At 46.0% G+C, this 23,942-nt stretch overlaps 1 protein-coding gene across 1 annotated transcript in view; it reads left to right on the top strand.

Annotated features, from left to right (window-relative positions):
- Positions 1-20,626: 20,626 nt before the first annotated feature.
- Positions 20,627-23,942, top strand: part of Rcan1 (regulator of calcineurin 1) — a 75,995-nt gene continuing 72,679 nt past the window's right edge. Inside the window, exon 1 of the mRNA XM_047564318.1 lies at positions 20,627-21,040. Coding sequence (XP_047420274.1) covers positions 20,798-21,040 — 243 coding nt within the window. The 5' untranslated portion in view covers positions 20,627-20,797. The remainder of the gene's footprint in view (positions 21,041-23,942) is intronic.

The raw sequence follows: 23,942 nt of genomic DNA, 5'->3' as shown, positions 1-23,942 counted from the left end.
AAGATCCTCCCTTAGGGCCTTCAGAGGAAGTCTGGGCCTCTAGACTCCAGCCTCCAGAACTGTGAGAGCTTATTTCCATTGTTGGGAGCCACCCAGTTGGTGGCAGTGCATTAAAGCAGCCTCAGGAAACTGACTCCCAGATAATCTGAGTGTTCATAAGACCTCCTTGAGTTTTCAAGATGGCGGACTAGAGGGTGGCTGCATTTCATGTTGCTCCAGGACTCAGGATTCAAAAGAGGAGATATTGAGAGACTTGGGACCAACTCAAGGCCGCCGGGTGAGTCTCTCCTGTTGGGAAAGCATCCCAGATGGGGTGGTAGTCCCAGAACACGGGGAACTTTGTGAAGTAGAGTTGCCTGGCGAGACACCCCTCCCTCCGCTGGAGCAGTGAACTCGGACACTGGGAGCATAGTAGAGGAGGCGGCTCACCACAGCACTTGGTTTCAGAGCAACCCGCTGGGGCTCCGGCAGCTGCCTAGAGGAGGAGCTGCGTGGCGAGCTGTTTGGACTCAGAGCGACCTCCTGAACAATGGGGGTTGGGGCTGCCCTGAGGAGGAGGAGGTGCGCAGTGAGTTGCTTGGACTAGAAGTGACCACACAGAACACCGGGTGGCTCCCTGGAGGAAGAGGCGTGGGGCAGGTCGCTGGGGCTCGGAGCATCTGTATGGGGCTCCAGGTGGCTGCTCAGAGGAGGGGCCGCATAGCCAGGCGATTAGGTGCAAAGCACGGTCCCGGGACCTAGGCGGTTTCTCGGTGAAAGAGCTACACAGAGACAAGCTGAAGGGCGGAGCGAAGGTTCCAGGACTGCGGGCAGCTTCTCTGAGGAGGGGCAGCCTAAGGAGACTCGTCTGCGAAAGGCAAGGCTCCCAGGCCCAGGAGGTAGGTCCGGGCCCCTGGGAACATTGCCTGGGAAGGCTGCCCTGCCCAGGCGGTAGTTGTGGATTGAGGGGAACCTCCAGGAGGGGAACTGACCAGCGAGACCTCCCCACCGGGTGAGTCTTCCCCGCCGGGTGAGGTTTTCCCACAAGGACGATAAAACCAGAGACACAGGCACAAACAGGCCTTGCCTCAGCCCGCAGCCTAGTTCCCCTTTGGATGACCATTGGTCAACAAGTTGAGGCACCTCTGCCCACTATCAGGGAATACACCCCACCTGAGGGTCACCAACCCTAGAGAGGCAGCTTCCTGTGGAGCACCGCATTATCAACTTCCTCCAAGACTTCAGGCTACTGAAGGCTAAAAGGGGATATACTAGAAATCTTCAGGGACATTATAAGTCAATAGAGGAAATCTGCAACATCTCAGCAGTCCACTGATACCTGAACAATATGAGAAAACAAGGGAAGAAAATGCCCCAAACAAATCTAGATGTTACATCAATAAAATCCAATGACAACATGGCAGAAGAAATGACAGAAAGGGAGTTCAGAACGTACATAATTAACATGATAAGGGAAGCAAACGATGAAATGGAAGAGCAATGCAGGCATTGAATGATCACACCAATTGACAGTTAAAAGAGCAAATACAGGAAGCAAAAGATCATTTCAATAAAGAGTTAGAGATATTGAAAAAAAACAAACAAACAGAAATCCTTGAAATGAATGAAACAATAAACCAAATTAAGAACTCCATAGAAAGCACAACCAATAGGATAGAACACCTGGAAGACAGAACCTCAGATATTGAAGACAAAATATTTAACCTTGAAAACAAAGTTGACCAAACAGAGAAGATGGTAAGAAATCATGAAACAGAATCTACAAGAACTATGGGATATCATGAAAAGGCCAAATTTAAGAATTATTGGGATTGAGGAAGGCTTAGAGAAACAAACCAAAGGAATGAACAATCTATTCAATGAAATAATTTCAGAAAATTTCCCAAATCAGAAGAATGAAATGGAAAATCAAGTTCAAGAGGCTTATAGGACTCCAAATACACAAAATTACAACAGACCCACACCAAGGCACATTATAATGAAAATACTGAACATACAAATAAAGACAGAATTTTAAAGGCTGTGAGAGAAAAGAACCAAATTACATTCAGGGGGAAACCAATACGGATATCAGCAGATTTTTCAATCCAGACCTTAAAAGCTAGAAGGGCCTGGAACAACATTTTTCAAGCCCTGAAAGAAAATGGATGCCAACCAAGAATCTTATACCCAGCAAAACTTACCTTCAGATTTGACAATGAAATAAAATCCTTCCATGATAAACAAAAGCTAAAAGAATTTACAAAAAGAAAGCCAGCATTACAGAACATTCTCAGCAAAATATTCCATGAGGTAGAGATGAAAAACAAAGAAGCAAATCAGCAAAGGGAGGAATTATCCTAAAGGAACTGTCAAATAAAGGAGGAACCAAGTTGTGTCAAAAATAAATAAATAAATAAATAAAATGAGTCAAATGACCGGGAATACAAATCATATCTCAATAGTAACCCTGAATATTAATGGCCTGAATTCATCAATCAAAAGACATAGACTGGCAGATTGGATTAAAAAGAAAGATCCAACAATATGTTGCCTACAAGAGACTCACCTCATAGAAAGAGATACCCATAGACTAAAGGTGAAAGGATGGGGAAAAACATACCAGGCACATGGACTCACTCAGCAAAAAAGCTGGGGTATCCATCCTCATTTCAGATAATGTCGACTTCAAGCCAAAGTTAGTCAGAAGGGATAAAGAAGGACATTTCATACTGCTTAAGGGAACCATAAATCAGCAAGATATAACAATCATAAATATCTATGCCCCAAACAGTGGCTCATCCATGTATGTCAAACAAATCCTTCTCAATTTTAGAAACCTAATAGACCATAACACAATAATACTAGGTGATTTTAACACGCCTCTCTCACCACTGGACAGATCTTCCAAACAAAAATTGAACAAAGAAACCATAGAACTCAATAACACAATCAATAATTTACACTTAACAGACATTTATAGAATATACCATCCAACTAAGAGTGAATACACTTTCTTCTCAGCAGCACATGGATCCTTCTCTAAAATAGACCATATATTATGCCACAATGCTAATATCAGTAAATACAAGAAGATAGAGACACTACCTTGTGTTCTATCAGATCATAATGGATTGAAATTAGAAATAAATGAAAGAGTAAAAAACAGAAATTACTCCAACACCTGGAGATTAAACAATATGCTATTATATGATGAATGGATAACAGAAGATATTAGGAAGGAAATTAAAAAATTCTTAGAGGTAAATGAGAACAAAGAAACATCATATCAAAATCTCTGGGACACTATGAAAGCAGTACTTAGAGGAAAATTTATTTCATGGAGCGCATTCAATAAAAGAAGTAAAACTCAACAAATAAACAATCTAACACTACAGCCCAAAGCCCTAGAAAAAGAAAAACAGACCAACACCAAAAGTAGTAGAAGACAGGAAATAGTTAAACTCAGAGCTGAAATCAAGGAAATTGAAACAAAAGAAACAATACAAAAAATTGACAAAATAAATAGTTGGTTCTTCGAAAAAATAAACAAAATTGATAAACCCTTGGCCACACTAACAAAGAGAAGACGAGAGGAAACCCAAATCACTAAAATTCGGAATGAACAAGGAAATATCACAACAGACACGACTGAAATACAAAACAAAATTAGAAGCTATTTTGAAAATCTATACTCCAACAAAATAGAAAATTTCAAAGACATCAACAAGTTTCTAGAGACATATGAATTGCCTAAACTAAACGAGGAGGACATACACAATTTAAATAGACCAATTTCAATTAATGAAATAGAAGAAATCATCAAAAGCCTACCAACAAAGAAAAGTCCAGGACCAGATGGGTTCTCAGCCGAGTTCTACAAAACCTTTAAAGAAGAGCTCATTCCAAAACTTTTCAAAGTATTCCATGAAATAGAAGAGGAGGGAACCCTTCCAAACTCATTCTATGAAGCCAATATCACCCTGATACCTAAACCAGACAGAGACACATCGAGGAAAGAAAATTTTAGACCAATATCCTTAATGAACATCAATGCAAAAATTCTCAACAAAATTTTAGCAAATCACATACAAAAACATAATAAAAAGATAGTGCACCAAGATCAAGTGGGTTTCATCCCAGGGATGCAAGGTTAGTTCAACATCAGGAAATCAATAAATGTAATTCATCATATCAACAGACTTAAAGTCAAGAATCACATGATTATTTCAATAGATGCAGAAAAAGCATTTGATAAAATACAGCACCCCTTCATGCTCAAAACAGTAGAAAAAATAGGGATAGTGGGAACATTCCTTAACATTGTAAAGGCCATCTACACTAAGCCCATGGCCAATATCATTCTAAATGGTGAAAAACTGAAAGCATTCCCCCTAAAAACTGGAACAAGGCAGGGATGCCCTCTTTCACCACTTCTATTCAATGCCATCCTTGAAACTCTAGCCAGAGCAATTAGACAGACCAAAGAAATTAAAGGGATATGAATAGGAAAAGAAGAACTCAAACTATCCCTATTTGCTGATGATATGATTATATACTTAGAGGAACCAGGAAATTCCACCAGAAAACTTTTAGAACTCATAAGTGAATTCAGTAAGTAGCAGGATATAAGATCAATGCTCATAAATCTAATGCATTTTTATACATAAGTGATGAATCTTCAGAAAGAGAAGTTAGGAAAACTACCCCATTCACAATAGCTTCGAAAAAAATAAAATACTTGGGAATCAGTCTAACAAAAGAGGTGAAAGACCTCTACAATGAGAGCTACAGAACACTATAGAAAGAAATTAAAGAAAATCTTAGAAGATGGAAAGATCTCCCATGTTCTTGGATAGGCAGAATTAATATTGTCAAAATGGCCATACTACCAAAAGTGCTATACAGATTCAATGCAATTCCAATTAAAATCCCAATGACGTACCTTACAGAAATAGAACAAGCAATCATTAAATTCATCTGGAAGAATAAGAAACCCAGAATAGCTAAAGCAATCCTTCCCAGGACAAATGAAGCTGGGGGTATCGCAATACCAGATCTTCAACTCTACTACAAAGCAATAGTAACAAAAACGGCATGGTATTGGTACCAAAATAGAAAGGTGGATCAATGGTACAGAATAGAGGACACGGACACAAACCCAAATAAATACAATTTTCTCATACTAGACAAAGGGGCCAAAAATATGCAATGGAGAAAAGATAGCCTCTTCAACAAATGGTATTGGGAGAATTGGAAATCCATATGCAACAGAATGAAACTAAACCCATATCTCTCACCGTGCACAAAACTCAACTCAAAATGGATTAAGGACCTCGGAATCAGACCAGAGACCCTGCATCTTATAGAAGAAAAAGTAGGTCCAGATCTTCAACATGTCGGCTTAGGACCAGACTTCCTCAACAGGACTCCCATAGCACAAGAAATAAAAGCAAGAATTAATAACTGGGATAGATTCAAACTAAAAAGCTTTCTCTCAGCAAAGGAAACTATCAGCAATGCGAAGAAAGAGCCTACACAGTGGGAGAAAATCTTTGCCACTCATACTTCAGATAGAGCACTAATTTCCAGAATATATAAAGAACTCAAAAACCTCAACACCAAGAATACAAATAACCCAATCGACAAATGGGCTAAGGAAATGAACAGACACTTCACAGAAGAAGATATACAAGCAATCAACAAACATATGGAAAAATGTTCAACATCTCTGGTAATAAGAGAAATGCAAATCAAAACCACCCTAAGATTCCATCTCACCCCAATTAGAATGGCGATTATCAAGAATACAAGCAACAAGAGGTGTTGGCGAGGATGTGGGGAAAAAGGTACACTCATACATTGCTGGTGGGGCTGCAAATTAGTGCAGCCACTCTGGAAAACAGTGTGGAGATTCCTTAGAAAACTTGGAATGGAACCACCATTTGACCCAGCTATCCCATTCCTTGGCCTATACCCAAAGCACTTAAAATCAGCATACTACAGAGATACAGCCACATTAATGTTTATAGCTGCTCAATTCACAATAGCCAGAGTATGGAACCAACCTAAATGTCCTTCAATTGATGAATGGATAAAGAAACTTTGGCATATATATACAATGGAATATTACTCAGCCATAAAGAATGATAAAATTATGGCATTTTTAGGCAAATGGATGAAATTAGAGAATATCATGCTAAGTGAGATAAGCCAATCTCAAAAAACCAAAGGAAGAATGATCTCGCTGATAAGTGGATGATGACACATAATGGGGTGTGGGAGGGGTTAGTTTTAGGGTTAGAGTTAGGGTTAGGGAGGGGGGCAAGAATGGAGGAAGGAAGGACTATATAGAGGGAAAAGAGGGGTGGGAGGGGTGGGGGGAAGGGAAAAAATAACAGAATGGATCGATCAACATTACCCTATGTAAATTTATGATTACACAAATGGTATGCCTTGACTCCATGTACAAACAGAGAAACATGTATCCCATTTGTTTACAATAAAAAAAAATTAAAAAAAAAGACCTCCTTGAGGAGCAGCAGAGGCTAAAACCCCACCCTGCACCCCATTTATCCATCCCTCCCCCTCCCCCAACCCCAGATCTGTAGTTACTGATCTTGTCACCGTCTTCACGGCTTTTTGCTTTCCAGAATGTCCTGTAGTGGAAACTGTACGGCAGGCAGCCTTGTTGGATTAGTTTCTTTTATTGGGTCCCTTCTGGTAGGATTTCCCCTGTTCAGGCAAAGTGACCTGGAAGCACCTTCTCCCTAACCAGCTAACTCTCTCCTCTCTCCTGAGGCTGATGAGCCTGTTGTCCCGCAGGCCTGAGGCCAAGTCAAGACACCGTTAGCGGCTGCTTTCACCACCACCTGCTTCTTGCCCTCCGTGCCTCCTGTCCCCTTGATGGTGATGTCCCTTTAAACATTCCTCTTAGCCAGGAACCCTGGGGTCCCCTCCCCTGGCTTCAGAGTCACCTTACAAAATTTCCCCCTTACATATCTTCCAGGACCCAAGGACACATGTCCCACCAAGGAAGGGGAGCTGGGAGGCCACTGATACTTACAGATGGCACAGGCAGGCTTCCCGAGGTGGGCAGCACCCTGGGCACCGCCGGACAGCCTGGCCCCGCACGGTGTCTCACCAGGGACCCACTGAATGAGCACGTCCTGCGTTTCTACCGGCCCTACAGAAAGTGTCAGGCACCAGACCCTGGGCAGCCAAGCCCTCCTTCTCCTTACCACTTACCTCTCTTCCCTCTTCTTCCCAGATTTTATAAAGGGATTAAAGAGACAATCTCACTGAGAACTGGGCAAAGCCATGAGCCGTGTCTGCGCAAGTCTGTCTTCTACCACGAGGTGGGAGTGTTTCCGCAGCTTGCTCTCCTTTGCAATTTGCTGGGAGAGGCCCCAAAGGGGAAAGGAGCTGTGTTCTAGAACTAGTGAAGAGGAGAAGCGTGCACACACGCAATCAGCTACTCTAAAATTAAAATCGTTGTTCTAGCACTTTTACTCTAGTGTATGGCTTTAAATCAGGTGTATCCATGGTGTCTTTGTACACGACCTTTTTAAAGTTAATAGACTTGTTGTGTTTCCGAGCAGATTTAGGTTTACGGAAAATTTGAACGGACACATTGATTTTTCCAAAGCCCACATTTCCACCCCTCCCGTCCACCGTTTCTCCTGTTCTTGACATTTTGTATTCGTGTGTTATATTTGTTATGATCAATGAACCAATATTGAGACACTATTATGAACTAAAGTCCTTAGTTTACCTTAGGGTTCACTCTGCGTTCTGCAGTCCATGAGCTTTGACAAATGTACGATGACATCGCTCACCACTGCACCATCATACAGAGGAGCTCTGCTGCCCTAAAAATTACCCTGTGCTCCATGAGTCACGCCTTCCACTCTCTCCCTATCCCCTTGATCATGGTCACTGATCTTGTTACTATCTTTAAATTTCCACCTTTTCCAGAATGTCATTATCGTTGAAAGTATACAGTATGTTGTCTTTTCAGATTGGCTTCTTTTACTTTGCAATAAGCATTTAAGATTGCTCCTTTACAATAATAAGTGTTGGCGAGGATGTGGGGAAAAGGCACACTCACACATTGCTGGTGGGAATGCAAATTGGTGCAACCACTCTGGAAAGCAGTATGGAGATTCCTCAGAAAACTTGAAATGGAACCACCATTTGACCCAGTTATTCCACTCCTTGGTTTATACCCAAAGGACTTAAAATCAGCATACTACAGTAACACAGCCACTGTTTATAGCAGCTCAATTCATAATAGCTAAACTATGAAACCAGCCTAACTGCCCTTCAACAGATGAATGAATAAAGAAACTGTGGTACATATACACAATGGAATATTACTCAGTCTTAAAGAAGAATGAAATGGCATTTGCAGGCAAATGGATGAAACTAGAGAATATCAGGCTAAGCAAAATAAGCCAATCCCAAAAGAACCAAATACCAAATGTTTTCTCTGATAAGTGAATGCTGATCCATAGAAGGGGGGTGGGTAGGGGAGAACGAAGGAACTTTGGATTTTGCAGAGGGAAGTGAAGGGAGGGGTGGGGCAGTGGGGGTGGGAAGGACAGTAGAATGAGACAGACATTATTATACTACATAGGTATGAAAAAAATTTTTTTAAATAAAAAGTAAATAAAAATTTTGAAAAAGATTCCTCCTTTAAAAAAACATTGCTTCTTGTTTTTTTATGGCTAGATCTCTCTCTCTCTCTTTTTTTAAAATCACTTAGCAGTATTGCATTGTTTATCCATTCACAGACTAGAGGATACCTTGGTTGCTTCCAACTTTTGATAATTTTGAGTAATCTTCTGGAAACATTTTCCAACTCCTCTGGGTAAATGCCAGGGAATGCATTGCTAGATCCAGTGTAAGATCATTTTTACTGGGTGGTTTTTAGCACAAGCGTTGGCTATGGACAGGAACACTGTGCAGTCTCCACACAGCCCTCTCTGCCACACTGGGGCTCTAACTGTTTTCTAAGGAAAATGGGAATTGTTTCTGAAATAGAAGTGAGGTGCCACCAGAGCCCGGTGCAGGGACCTTCCATTATAGCAGAAGATGCCTGCCACTCTGCTCCCATGACTGACAAGGGGTTGGGTCTGCCTTCTGCAGGCGACACAAACAGTAGACAGTAACCTCAACTCTGTTGGTCAAAGCTAATAAGAACTCAGGTGCCTGGTTTAGCAGAAGGAGAAACGTTTCCATTTATAAAACCACAGTGTTGCTTCCACACTACAGAGGGTGACCTAGGTCTCACAGGTGACTCAGAGCACCCAAAAAACCCCCTGGGAGAATCCGTGTGAGAGGCAGGAAGTCCTCTGCATAGCCTGTCTGAGAATTCAACTGAGTCCCCAGCCAACTTATTAAAGACCAGAAACCCAACAACTCTACAGCTGGTGAAGGCTATTGAGCTGAGAACTCAGAAGAGTCCCCAAGGTCAGAATTAGCAGAGGCTTAAGGTAGGAATGCAGACTGCTTAAAACTTCTGTATAGCAACAGCCTATATAGGTGTCCAGTTAGTGCACGTGTGTGTGCACACACATACACATAAATAGGCATACACACACGCTGGTGCATGTGCCTACACATTCATTCACACACACACACACACACACACACACACACACACACCAGACTTATGTTCACGCATTCACATGTGCTATAATATAAACACAGATATATTGCATGCATGCATACACACCAGTGTGTACCTGTATACACACACCACGTGTAAGAACACACAACTACACAAAAGTATAACCATGTGCACTCACGTATGCACACATACAGTACATACACAGAGCACATAAATACAGCAATACCAAAGGGCTTTTCCAATAAAAGGAGTGACCATGTGGAGGAAGCTAAGACTACTCTAATTCCCGCCGGCAGACAGAGCAAAGCCCTTTCACTTGGATCATTTCGGGATCCAAAGGCTGACCGCTGGTGCTCTCCCTGTAACACTGGAGCCGACCGTGACTGACGTCTCTCCACACCCGTGCCTCCTGGCATAAAGCTCCTGCCCACTGTGGGGGAAGACCTCACTTGACAGCCAAGGGGGCTGCGAGTCCTCCCTTCGGAGGAAAATCGAGAGGCGACCGCCCTACGAGAACAAGAGGCAGCGGAAGCCCATCGGGCCTCCAAACAGCTTAAATCAAATTAGAACTTGAGAGAGATCTAAGATAATAAGGAGTGAGAGATCTAGGAGAAGGAAAGGGAGAAAGAGGAAGCTCTTAAGGGTTAAATATAGGACGGCGGGGGAAGCCGAGCAGGGGCAGCCTGGCGAGGGGACAGTGGCGGGGAGTCACAGAGCCAGGAGGCTTTGGGGGATGGAGGTGTTCTGTCTCAGTGATGCTGAGGGTCTCACCACATCAGAACTTGCCAGACTGTACAGTTGAGATATATCTAACATAGTGCATGTCAGCTACACCTCAATGACGCGTTTTTACTACACTTGTGCCACAAAAAGTCATCTAAGCACTGGAAAATAAGTGTAAACCTCAGGACATTGGTTAGAATATAAAGCAGAGAGTGTGACTTTAAAGTCTCTAGTTGTCCCCTAAGGAAAGGAGAGGTGGGCATCTCGTGGGCAAACCCAACACTCAGAGAAGATTGCCTAGAATACACAGCAGGGCAACTGTTACCATGAAATAGTTTATTCGACGGGATAAACACAACTTTATTCCTGACTAAGCCAGATGGAGGTCTGCGGTGCCTGCCCACTCGTGCAACGGTTTTAGTGCAAAGAACAGTACTTGGGCTCCTGTCCCCAGCTTGCACTGGAGGAAACAGAAGCAGCTGTATAAAACATTCTCTTCTGCTCACTGGCGGGACGTTGTCCATCCGCCATTTCTTGCTCCATCCGGCATCATTCCTTCAGTGTCACTTACAGAGTCCTGGAGGCTGAGGAGGCAGTCGCGTGCTGCATGGTGACATTCCTGTTGATGACAGACTGCATGTGTGACGACGGTCCCAGGAGATTATAATGGAGCTGAAGAAATCCTCTAGCCTAGTGACGTCAAGCTGTCAGAACATCACAGCGCAACGCACGGTCCACGTGTGCATGGTCACCAGGGTGAACAGCCCCAGTGTTGGCAGCTGTAAAAAATACACGCGACGATGTACTAATGCTTTATGATAACGAGCACCTGGGCTCCTGATTATCACCCTGGCAGCAGCCTCGTCGTCTCACCTTTATCGCATCTTTTGATTGAATGAAGAATCCACATCATGCGACTGACCTGCAGCTTCTAGGTTAGTGTAAGGGCACCCTGACGTTCACACAATGACAAGATCGCATGATGACACGCTCTAGAACACGTCCCTGTCATTAAGTGGTACGTGACTGTATGATTATAGGGAAGTGCCTGCCCTCAGGTGATGCACAGACCCAAATAGCAGATGCTGCTGAGTGCCGGCATCATGCTGGGCGCAAGGAGAACCCACAGTCCCTGTTCCCAGGAGGGCCACCGTTTAGGGGGAAGAAAGACAATGAAGCGCCGTCACGAAGAGGGATCATCAGATCTGATGAGAGTAATAAAGAGGGCATCGCAGAGGGGACCACAGACTTTATTAGGGAGTTTGGTGATCCCAAGTGGACACCTGATCCTTGGAACATTCTGGTGAGTACCTCAGGTAGGGATGGAGAGGCTCTAAGTCCTGAACTCTGCTCCCCAGGAGCTTCTGGTGAGGGACTGGGGCTCGCCATCTTGTTATGTAAAGAGGCAGGGTCCCAGGGGAGAGCCGGAGCAAGGACAGGTGATTGTGAGCTAGGGGACAGGGAGGGAAGGGACAGCAGGCACAAGGATTCACCAGGTAAGTGGGTAGGAACTGGCGACCCTCAGCCTGGAGGGGGCGGATCCTGGGTTTCCTCTCTGGGTATTGAGTAGCCGGCAGGCACATTTTAGAGCAGAGCGGGTTTGGTGGAAAACATGATGGCCTTCCTCTGGCCTTTGAATTTGGAGCATTTAGGGGAACTAGCCTAGTTTCTGACTTGTAAAGCCCAGGAACTCCCCACCGCCAGAAGCTCTAGTCTGGGACAGAGTGAGACGGTTTGGGTGGCAACAGCTGTCTTTGGTAGTCTTATCCATTTCCTGTTTATTTGCCCTACTGGGTCAAGGTCTCCATGGTGGGAGGCAGTGACGTCACTCACTGGGATGAGTGGCAAACATGGGGCCTTCATTACCCAAGGTAAATGGAAGAAAGAAAGTAGTCATGTTCTGTTGCTGTGTCACGTGAGTTGATCCTGATGCTCACTCTTGCTGCACAAGCCAGACAGACAGGTGTCCAGGGTGCAGAAAGCCCTCAGACAGGATACCTAGAGCTCCAGGTGGCATGGGCCGACACAGCTCCACACACTGCTCTGCTTCTGGAATCTTCTGTTCTTGCAGATCCCAAATCCCCATGAAAAGGGTTTGTGGATTATACTATCCAGTTATTAACAAAGCTGATCCTCGTGCAAATGGGTAAGTGCTTACACAGATGCCTGCTAAGACGGGGAGTGAAGACGTTTCTAACCAATCAGGCAGACACAGACAAGAGTGAGGCAGAGCTGGCCCTCTTCACTCTGGGAATGAGTAACTACCAGCCAGGTTACGAGCACGGAGAATTGATGACAGTTCAGAACAAATTAGTGAACTTAACCTGCCCCTCAAGGACAAGGTGACCTTTAACACTGAGTGAGAAAGTAATCACTTTTTGCAAGGAAACTGTACTATGGTGAGAACATTTCAAAAACAGAAGTTTGGAAAGGTTTCTGTCATTAAGCGGTTTTATTGCCAAAAAACAATGTGTGACATCTATAGAAGTTCTCGTATCTTGCACTTCAAAACTTGGAAACACAATTTTCTTAGCTGTTAAAAAGCTTCCAAGGGGTTTTGTGAGTTTTAAAACCCACTTGTGAAACTTATAAGAATGAATAACTTCCAATTCATCTGCTAGAACAGCACATTGACATCAAGAAGCGTGGAGATTCAGCAACCGCTCAACAATGGTGATGATAACCCTCGGCATGCTTGGCGGAGGGTATTGAAAAATGGCGACCATGATTTAGGAAGCACAGCACATAATGCCACATACGGCAAGTAACAGTTTTCCAAAAGGGTGAAGTGTGTTTAACCCAGAACTCACTTACACGTCACCAAGAAGTAATTGAAAGAGACACAAGGCTTTTGAGAAAATGAGCTATTTGGGGTTTTTGATACATAAAGCATATTTTTCATTAGTTCATTTAATAAATATTTTTGAGGCCCTTTTGATGCCCAGAACATTGTAGGCTGGGCAAAGAGTGGTCAGGATAAAGATCCTACCTTCATGGAGCTTCCACTCTAGAGAGGAAGGGGAAAACATGCCAGAAGCATTTCCATTTGTGTTTATTTCCCTTTGTTTCTACCTTTAAAATTCCCAAGTCAATGTTTGTTTTATAATAGGCATTGCATTTATTATTAATAGAACAGGTAGACAGATAATTCATCATACACGTGGCTTCAATTATATATCATTTAATGTATGCAATTTAATAATGTTATCACATATAATATTCATATGCATTTCCATATTCACTCTGATGTGGAAACATATGCCACAATATTTACATTAGAGGCTATAAATTTTAAGTATATTGCAGTATGTTATATTGTTATATTGTACATGCTACCTGTTTATGTTACTAATGCATCCATATACTTAATTATGTGCACGTGGTCACCTGCCACATGCATATCTTTACACAGTAGGCACCATACATACATATTACACACATGTAATATACTCAGACCACATCTGTGTGTCTGGAGAGAACTGGTGTTCTTTCTCCCATCTTTAAACAAAAAAAACAAAGTCCCTCCTGAGTCCCACTTCTTCCATCTGCTGTCCTCGTCTGTCCCCTGTGTAGCACGACCTGGAAGAGCTGCTTAAATCCATTGTCTCTGATCGTTTTTCTCCCAGTTGGGCTTTCGCCCCCCACTATTTCTCCAGCATCTCCCTTGCTGAGGTCCATAATGACTTCCAAACCTGGAAATCCAACTCAGTTCCCGCCTTGCAGCCTTGGACACAGAGGAGCTGCTTCTTCTGGAAACCCTTTCTGGCCTTGGCTTCCAGGACACCTGATGGCCTAGAGATTTTCCTGTCCCTATGTCGGGTGACTGATGGCCGTGCCTCGCCCCAGGCCTGACTCTCCTCACTCCCAGGGGATCTCTCCGGCCTGAAGCTGAATCTCTGAATGCAAACTCCCACCTCTGCCCTGAACTTTAGACTCCAGACAACTGGCTCTGCGACAACTCCACTTTCATGCCTTACAGTGCCCTACAGTGGGCTCCAGACATCAGCTCCCCACCCACACAACCCACCCCTCGCAGCCCACCTGTCTAGGCGAGGCAAGCCTTCCCTGCATGGCTCGGGGCGAAGCCCTGGACTATACAGACCAAGTGGATGCAGAGCGAGTGGGTTTCCATTTCTCTCTCCTCATCTCCCCAGGCAGCAAAGACGATGACATTTCTTATCTCTCCAGCCAGGTCAGTCACTCCAATAATAATACCAGCTTCTTTTGTAACTCTTAATTAATGGGTGTACACATAAGCTAACTCATAGTGTGTCTGTGAGTGCACACACATGCACACAAACACACACAGGTGCAAGTACTGCAGATTCTTAGAACTGAGGCCCAGTGAGATCAAATGACCTTCCCACAGCAAACAGGCAGCAAAAGACAAAGTTCTCATTCCCACACTGCCGTGTTCCTTTAGTTCTACAGCAAAGAGAAAAGCAGGAAGGAACCAAAGAAACATGGTAAAAAGTAGAGAAGGACAATAAAGCAGAGGAATGTCTGCTCAAACCCTCACAGTCCTCCCTGTGCCCTACAAAACCTAGCTGATCTGATCTGTCACCTCCCTGACTTCAACACTGCTCATCCCCTGACCACTTGCCCCAGCCATGAGAGGAACCTGCCCATAGCCTTTGCACTCTTCCTTCAACAGGTCACACCACTGCTGCCTCAGGGCCTTTGCACTTGCTCCTCTGTCTGGAATGTTCCTTTCCAGAAGCAGGCATAGCACTCTCGCCTTATGTTGCCCTCTTCTCTGGTTGTATCAGCTGAAGTCCCCACCTTTCTCTCATTTCCAATCCCTCTTCCTTGCTTTATTGTTTTCTCCTTGGCACTTATAACCACACACATCACAACATCTATCTGCATATTATATTTACTTCTTTTATTGATTGCCTACTTCTCGGCACCCCCACTACCACCACTAGAAAGTACACTTCACAAAGGCAGGGATTTTTGCCTGTTTAGTGTATGTTGTAGGATGATCTAGAACAAGACCCTGCACATCCTGATGAGACTGGGAGGCCCTCAATCAAGTCAGGGTGAGGCCAGGCTTGAAGGACCCAGGCTGGCTTAGTGATGTCACTTGAGTCCTCGGGTGAGTTTACCAGCATTAGTTCATTATCATCACAACAGGCTTTGTTAGATGTAATTGGCAACTAGGATGCAGCTCCCTCATTATTGGGTAGAACTAAAGAAGGAACCCGTCACCACGGCTGAAACCATCCTGAGGACAGGGACCAGGAGAGGTACCGAGGGCACCCTTTCCTTAAAGACATCCCTCCTCTCGGAATAGTGACACTGATCTTGGGACAGGTTAGCCCAAAATACACAGTGGCTTCCAAGGACAGACAGTCAAAGGGCTGGGGATGGAGTGGGGCGAATCACTAATGGATCATCGGACTCACAACAGGAAGAACTCAAAGCAAGCCAAAGGCTCCTTGGTCCAGACCCAGGCCTGCCTTGCCAGCGACTCCCTAGGAGTGGCCAAAGGGGAAGGTCTATTTATCATGCTGTTGAAAGACAGTGGAAGAGAAGGGAGTCTCCAATGGAAGATGGGTACTAAGAGAATTTTAATCCTGCCATTTCGAGGCCCTTCTCTGTGGTAGGCGCTGGTCGGACACCATTGCTAGCCCCGTAACCGCTCCACTAGGGAGCCATTTGGGTCACCTTCCCATACCCGGAGTCACGGGAGCTCATGTGACTTCCCCACGGCTAAGTAAGGGAGAGCAGTGGGTGCAGGCTGGGTCTGCCTGGCTGCTGGAGCTGCCCCAGGAGTGGTGGCTTGTGGGAGTGACGGAGGCCATGGGAACGAGGAGCGCTCACGGGCAAGGAGAGCCTGGCTGCTGGCTTAGCCCACCCCTACCTGCTTATGAGCCCACCTCCTACTCCTGGTGCTCTCAAGCCCCGAAGTCAGCCTGGCGCCTGGACGGCACCGAGGTCAGCTCCCAGCACCGCCGGGCCTGGCTGCGCTCCAGCATCTGGTTCCTACGCCATGCCCTCCGTCTTTCATTTAAATTCTTTCCTGTTTCAACTGGCTTCAGAGGTTCTGACTCTCACAGCTCAGAGAATCCCAACTCACTTAAAAACCAGGAGTGTCAACACACTTAAAAGAGAATTTAGAGAAATCTAAGAGTCAGTGAATTTCCTTTCCAGACTTGGAAAGGCAAAGTAATCAAATTCTAGTATTTTTCCCAAAGATGAATTTATAATAGGTTGTTTGAATTAAAAAGCATCAGAAGACCATTGAATTAACAGGGGTGTTTTTGTTTGTTTTTGTTTTAGTTTTTTAAAGACAGGGTTTTAAGAATGAATTTGAGTCAGACGGAGTCACGCACCTGTAATCCCAGCAACTCTGTAATCCCAGTGGCTCAGGAGGCTGAGACAGGAGGATTGCAAGTTCAAAGCTAGCTTCAGTAATTTAGTGAGGCCCTAAGCAATGAAGAAGAAGAAGAAGAGGAGGAGGAGGAGGAGGAGGAGGCTGTGGATATGGCTTAGGGCTTAGCAGTTAAACAAACTTGGGTTCAATCTCTGGTACCAAAAAAAAAAAAAAAAAAAAAAAAGGAATGAAAAAAATAAAGGAGTTTTGAGTAGGGGAAAGAAATTCCTTTCTCTAAAATAACACAAATCAAAACAAGAACAACAGGCAAAATAGCATGATACTTTTATTCATTTTCTAGATAGTAACAAAATAGAAACTTGTGATTGAGTTAGTTAAAGGGTCTATTTGTTCGAACAGCCTTTGGAACAGTTCATTCCTGGTAAGAGTCGATGCTCAGTCAGTAATTTACCTTCGACCTTAAATAAAATTTTTAAATACCTGTAATTTCTCAGAATGTGCCGAAATGCCTTTGGTTCATTTAATAGGCATTCAGCAACTGCCTACTGCACACTGCTCCCTCCAATTTCCAGAACGAAATAGGAAGCAATTCAAAGTGGAGCGAAACTTTCCCACCTGGCGAATGAATAGGCTGGTCTGTCTCTCCCAGCCGCGTTTGCATAACTGGGCCACAATCCACGTAAGATGCAGGTGCTAAGAACAAAAATAACCAAACGCGCTTTCTGAGCGAGTCCCCTCCTTTTCTATTGGGTAATTGCGAAGGCTACATGAAGGAAGTATAAGGAGAGGAGATGAATGGCAGGTGGTAGGACGTGTTCATTAAAATTTGTGCGCCTCCCCCACTCAGGAAAAAAAAAAATGAGAGCCATTCTTTACCTCTTTTGGCTCCTTTCCTTTCTGGACATCTGAAGATCTGAACCAAATCGGCTCCTTTAAGCCAATGAGAAAGGAAGGCTGTCCAGGTAGGTGGTGAAGCAGGGAGAGACCAGGGCTGCAGCTGGTGCTGAGGAATGTGCCCAGTCTCTTAAAAGCTCCCCCTGGGTTTAGTTCATTTCACCTTTAGAAACCTCTGTGATTGTGTTCAAGGAACATGTTTTGCTTGGATTAAACTTGGAAGGCAAGCTACTATACAATTTTATTTTCTATATGGAAAAAGAAAGGAGATTTGATTCTTAAAGTGTCACTTCCATAGGGCGAGAATCCTGGGTACTCAGATATGGAAGGCATGATGCCAACTCCTTGTACGGAGAGCTTTCTATCACTTGCCCTGGTATTTTGAGAGCTCTCTATTTTCCAAGTGTCATGTCAGCACTGGCCTGTACCTCAGGGTGTACCCCGCAGGGCAGCCCATGCTGGGGGAAGCTCCATTCTCCCTGAGGATCATCAGCCTTGGTCCCCACTTTGAATTTCAAGCAACTCTTACCTTCTGCTCTCAGTCCCCCTACCTCTCTTTCCTCTGCCTCTTCTCGACTTTCTGCCATGTTTCTTTGGATTCTTCCGGCTTCTCTTTGCTGTAGAACCAAAGGGGAGAGGCAGCGTGGGAATGAGAACCTTTGCCTTTTGCTGCCTGTTTGCTGTGGGAAGGTCATTTGATCTCACTGGGCCTCAGTTCTAAGAATCTGCAGTATTAGCACCTGGGTGTGTTGGGGGAGGGGTGCATGCCAGGGCACGCCCGATCTGAGCTAGCTTATGTGTACACCCATTAATAAAGAACTACAAAAGAAGCTGGCCTTATTATTGAATAGTAATATATAGATATATTGATATAGATCTGGTTGGAGAGAGAAAAGAGGTAAGAAAGGTCACCTTCTTTGCTGCTTGGGGAGGGCCAGGAGAGAGAAATGGAAACCCACTTGGTCTGTATCCCAGCAATGACCCGCTGCATTCCAAAATCAGGTACACATGCTTAGTCTGTGCCACTCGCCTGAAGTTCTAGCCGCTGGCTTCGGTCTCAACTGCTTGCTCTCCTACATCCTGGGTTTCTGCTTTGCTTACTTTCCTTCCCTGAGCACCACTCTGTGTGCCCTACATGGCTTACAGTAAGCCAGCAAGGACAAAGCATACTGTCCTGAGGACAAAAACAACACGGACCCACCCAGCAACCGCTTGGCTGGGTCTTGTTTATCCAAAACTGGTGCCTCGTCCCCTTTGTTACCCTTTTAGAAGTTCTGGCTAGAGTTTACAGAGTTTTCAACTCTGCAACATCATCCACTCTGACACATTTCACTTAATCCTTGTGGCATTTATCACACTCCCTTAAAAAAAATCAGCTTTACTGAGAAATAATTCACATACCATAAAAATACAATTCAGTGATTTTTAGTATCTCCAAGGAGTTGTGTAAACATCACCGGGATCGACTTCATATTTTCAACATCCTAAAAGGAAACATCATTTACATTCATTCTCTTTCCCTCCCTCCACAGCCCCTGGTGACTGCTAATCTACATTTGTCTCTTAGTATTGACTTATCCTGGACTTTGCATATAAATGGAATAATGTGTGACCTTTTGTGACTGGTTTCTTTCCCTTAGCATGTTTTTGAGGCCCATTCATGCGGTGGCAAGCATGGGTACTTCACTGCTTTATATGGCTAAATAATACTTCATTGTAGGACTACAGTCCTGGTGTACCCTTCAAGGGCTGATGAACACTTGGGTTGTTAGGAATAATGATGCTATAAACTTCCACGTACACGTGTTTGTATGGACATAAGGTTTCACTGCTGAGTATATACCTAGAACAGGAAGTGCTGGGTCACATGGTAACTCCACATTTAACTTTCAGGGATCTGCCAAATTGTTTACCAAAGTGGCTGCATCAATTTACATTCCCACCAGCAATATATGCTGGTTCCAATTTCTCCATATCCTCACATCCCACTCTACTTACCAGTTCTCTCTGCAAGAGTCTTACTACTCCTCTTAGATTTAAGCCCCAAGATATCATACTAGCAGACACAGAACTTCAAACCCGGTGCTGCTGAGTAAGCCTCGGCAGTTAGTTGGGTGTACTTTTAATTAGTTTCGCTTCCTAACTAGTGGATACACCTACGTCAGGAGAAAATATACATCTAATTTTATATCCTTCAAAAGAACTTACTGCATAAACACAGCTGCCATTTATTGAGCATTTACTGGATTCTTCCTGCATATGGCCTCATTTTTTTGAGCAAGCAAACTGATTCAGATTTACTCGTCCAAGTAATTAACAGCAAAACTTAAATTCATACCCAAGTTTTCCTTGCATCACGTGGTCCTTCAACATGAAGGAATTCTCTTTTGAGCATCAAAAGCAAGGTTCAATGTTGAGCACAACACATAAAGGTTTTTAGAAATAGAATTCTAACTACATTAATTTTGGAGACTGATAAACTGACTAATAAAACGAAATATAAAAGTAAGGATGGTGTCATGGCCTAGTTCCTTATTTGCAACTACATCTGGAAATACAAGGTTAAGCATGTGTAACCACTTGCCAACCGTCGGCTGCAGCTAGAACCCTACCCTGGAATAGATCTCTCTGAAATTCCCCAAAAGTTGGCTCGTGTTTCCCCAAACGACACCGCAAGGCAGCCCCCGAGGCGCTGCCTGCTCAGTCATCAGCCTAAGGGACCAAGACTCTAAGGGCCCATGACTGCCTGGCGTCCTCGGCAAGCACCACTCGCCTTCAGAAAAAAAACGGCTACAGGCCTTTGCCCCTAACTAATATGGTCGCCTTTAGGCTTCAGGCTAGGGGCGGCAGAATGAGGATCACCTGACAAGAATCCCGTTCTCTTATTGGTCTTCTCTCCGGGAAGGGCGGGACACGGTAACCCAGCTGGGGCCGGCCTTAAAGGGACCGCAGCCGAACCAGCTCGAGCTCCGCCCTCGGGGCTGGGCGGGCGGGGCGCCGCGCAGGCTTTCTACCCCTCCCGCGCTGGACAGAGGCGGGCGGGGCGGGCGCTCGGAGGCCGCGTCTCCAGGAACCGCGGTGACAGCCGGCGGCCGACAGCCGCGCGACCCCGAGGGGGTTAACCGGAGCCGTCGGCCGCGGCGCGGAGGGGAGAGCGCTCGGCTCCGGCGCGCGAGCCCGGCGCAGCCGGCGGGGGCGCACAGGGGCGCGCGGGCGGGAGCGCGGGGATGGAGGACGGCGTGGCCGGGCCCCGGCTCGGGGCGGCAGCGGAGGCGGCCGAGGCGCGGGCGCGGCCCGGGGTGACGCTGCGGCCCTTCGCGCCCTTCTCCGGGGCGGCCGAGGCCGACGAGGGCGGCGGCGACTGGAGCTTCATCGACTGCGAGATGGAGGAGGTGGACCTGCAGGACCTGCCCAGCGCCACCATCGCCTGCCACCTGGACCCGCGCGTGTTCGTGGACGGCCTGTGCCGGGTGAGGGCTGGGCCGGGTGGCCGTCGGGGCGGAGGGCGGACACTTGTTGCCCGAGGAAGCCGCGCGGGTGGCAGCACCGAGGGCGGGCCGCGGGCCGGGCGGGCGGCGACCCCCGGACGAGCGGCCGCGGGCCCCTGTCCCCGGGGTGGCGCCCCGCGGACCCGGGTCCCCGAGCGCCTGCCGGCTGCGCGCAGCTCCCGGAGGGGTTTCAGCGGCTCCGCTCGCCAGGCTCGCGGCTGCTTCCTAGCGACGCCCCAGCGCCGGTGGTTATTGGGGCGGGGGACGAATTAGCACCCGAAGCGGCCGGGCAGCTCCTGCGCCCCCCTGGGGCGCTGGCCACAGCCCCGCATTTACTCGGTAGGGGTGGGGGTCGCCTCATTTACGCGAGGAGGAAACAGACGTTGAGCGGCGACGTGACTCACTGTTCATAAATACGACGACGTCTCCGCATTCTCAATCTGCACGATTGGAAGAAGAGCCAGTGTTTGGGTGAGGATCCGCGGTTGCTCATTATCCTGCGGTTCGTTGGCCAGTTTTGGTGGAATGGTGTTAGGGGGGAAACCATTTTCAAAACCTTTAGGATATTTAGCCAGAAATCTTGCTCCCTTGAAGGGAGTGACATGCCACCACCAGGGACACTCAAGTACATGGGGAGTTGATCCCCCTCCCCCAAATCCGCACATTTTAGACACTTTGAAGGGTGATAGAGCAAGTATGAGTAATCAATGATGGTAGTGGGGAGGAGGAATTTATTCAGATCTTCAGTTATTGTGCAGAATAGGATTTGGACAGTGTAGGCGTTGCAGAATGAAACCTGCTTTTGAGAGTTGCCCCGTTAAGACAGCAGCTGTCAAAAAAGCAATGCTTTCAGGCTTGGCTCTGGGTCCACATGTACTGTCAGTGAACTGTAGTTGAAGGCGGCTGCCAAAAGGAACACATTGTGGAACTGGAATGGTGTGCTTAAGTCTCATTTATTTATAATTTATATGCCCATTTACTTTCAGAAAGGATTTTACAATGGCCACATCAACTTCTGGACATACTTTCTAGAGCAACAATTGTCATTAACACGGGGTCTTCCTCATCTTACTCTCAAACCTGTTCTTCTCAGGCAGCAGTGGCTTATTTCGGGTTTTTACTCCCAGCCACTGGGGAACCATGGCAGGAGGATCACAAGTTCAAGGTCACCCTCAGCAACTTAGAGAGACCCTGTCTCAAAAAAATAAAAATTAAAAGGACTGGGGATGTAGTTCAGTGGTAAAGTGCCCTGGATTCAATCCCCAATACCAAATAAATAAATAGATTAATAAATAAAAAAAAATGCTTATTTTTCTCTGGGTAGGATAAGCATCTTTTCTTTCTGGGTGTCCAGTGCAGTGGCTGGGTGAATTTCTGGGTGTCAAGTGAATTGCTGCTTTACATAAAGATTGGCCCACTTTGCCAGCTATTCATTTTAACCTTTATTGGCACTCTGCTGAAGGCCAGGCACTGTTCTCCGATCTGAGGCTACACAGTGACTGCATTAGCATTTTTGCCTTGAGAATTGGCATTTTTGTTGGAGGAGGCAGACACTAAACAAACATCAAGTGTATCAGAAGGTGATGGTGCCGTAGGAAAAGTAAGGCTTGGAAGGGACAGAGGTGGTGGCTGTAAATCAGCTGGTTGGGGAAGGCCTCACCCACGGGCAGTGCTTTGAGTGGACACACTGGGCCAGCCTGTGTCCATTCATACTCTCTGCTGTTGGTTGGTGCCATGTTGCAGGCCCAGTTTTGGCCCGAGGACAGTGGTGGACATGCCAGGCTCCCTGCTTTCATGAGCATGGGTTCTAGTGGCTGAGGAGGAGACAGGCCATAAAAAAGCAAGTGAACGAGGTACTTGTAGATTCAGGTATTGTCCCTTGGTCTCCATGGGGGAGTGCTGGTTCTAGGAAACCCCTTGGTACTAAAATCCATGTATGCGCTTAAGTTGTGGCATTCACATATAACCTGGGCACATCTTCTCTTATATTTTAAATCATCTCTAGTTACTTTTTTAATAACTAATACACCATGATATGTAAATAGTTGTTATACTGTATTTTTTTCAGGAGTAATGATAAGGAAAAAAGTCTTTACCTATTCAGTGCCGATGAAGTTTTTTAAGAATTTTGATTCATGGTTGGTTGACTCTGCAGATGTAGTGCCCAAGGATATGGCAGACTGATGGTGCCAATAGACACAATAGCAAACATAAAATAGGAGAATGGGCCGGCGGGGGGTAGGTCCTAGCACTCAGGTCCTGGCAGCGTCACGTACTGTGGCAGTTCAAGAGGTCTTACTGAAGAACTGGTTTGCTGGGGTGATCCTGCGGGAATCTACAAGGGATGCCAGGAAGCAGTGTGGCTGGAACCTAGGGGAGGAGACAGGCAGGGGCCGTAGGCTTAAAAGGTGCCCCGTTGAGGTGCGAGGCCCAGTCAGGAAGGGAAGTACTGCAGGCTTCCATCCTTTGGGTGGAACTGAGTGAGCAGCCAGGAGATGGAAGCACCCAAGCAGTAGAGTCCATAGGTAGAGATAGCCTTCCAGGGCCCAGAGAAGGGCAGAGAGTGGCTCTGAGGCCAGTGTGGGCACAGGGACACATGGGAGTCTTAGCCTGGAGCCTCTTTAGATTGAGTGGCCCAAGAAGGCCTCTGTGCAGCTTGAACTGGGCTGATGGGAGGGTGCTCCTGGGAGATTTTTGGGTGCCGGCCTCCAGGCAGAGGGAGTGACAAATGCTGAAGTTCAGTGCCAGGGTGAACTGGGGTAAAGCATGAAGGAGCCACAGGTGTGCTGAAAAGGAGGTGGGGGGCGGCTGAGGTCAGAGGGCAGCCAGGGAGGGTTCCTCAGGGCTGTGGTGCCCTTCAGATGTCATCTTAACTGCAGGGTGA

The sequence above is a fragment of the Sciurus carolinensis genome, chromosome 9 (assembly GCF_902686445.1).
Source record: "Sciurus carolinensis chromosome 9, mSciCar1.2, whole genome shotgun sequence".
Lineage (NCBI taxonomy): Eukaryota > Metazoa > Chordata > Mammalia > Rodentia > Sciuridae > Sciurus > Sciurus carolinensis.
This window is presented reverse-complemented; position numbering and strand designations above follow the sequence as displayed.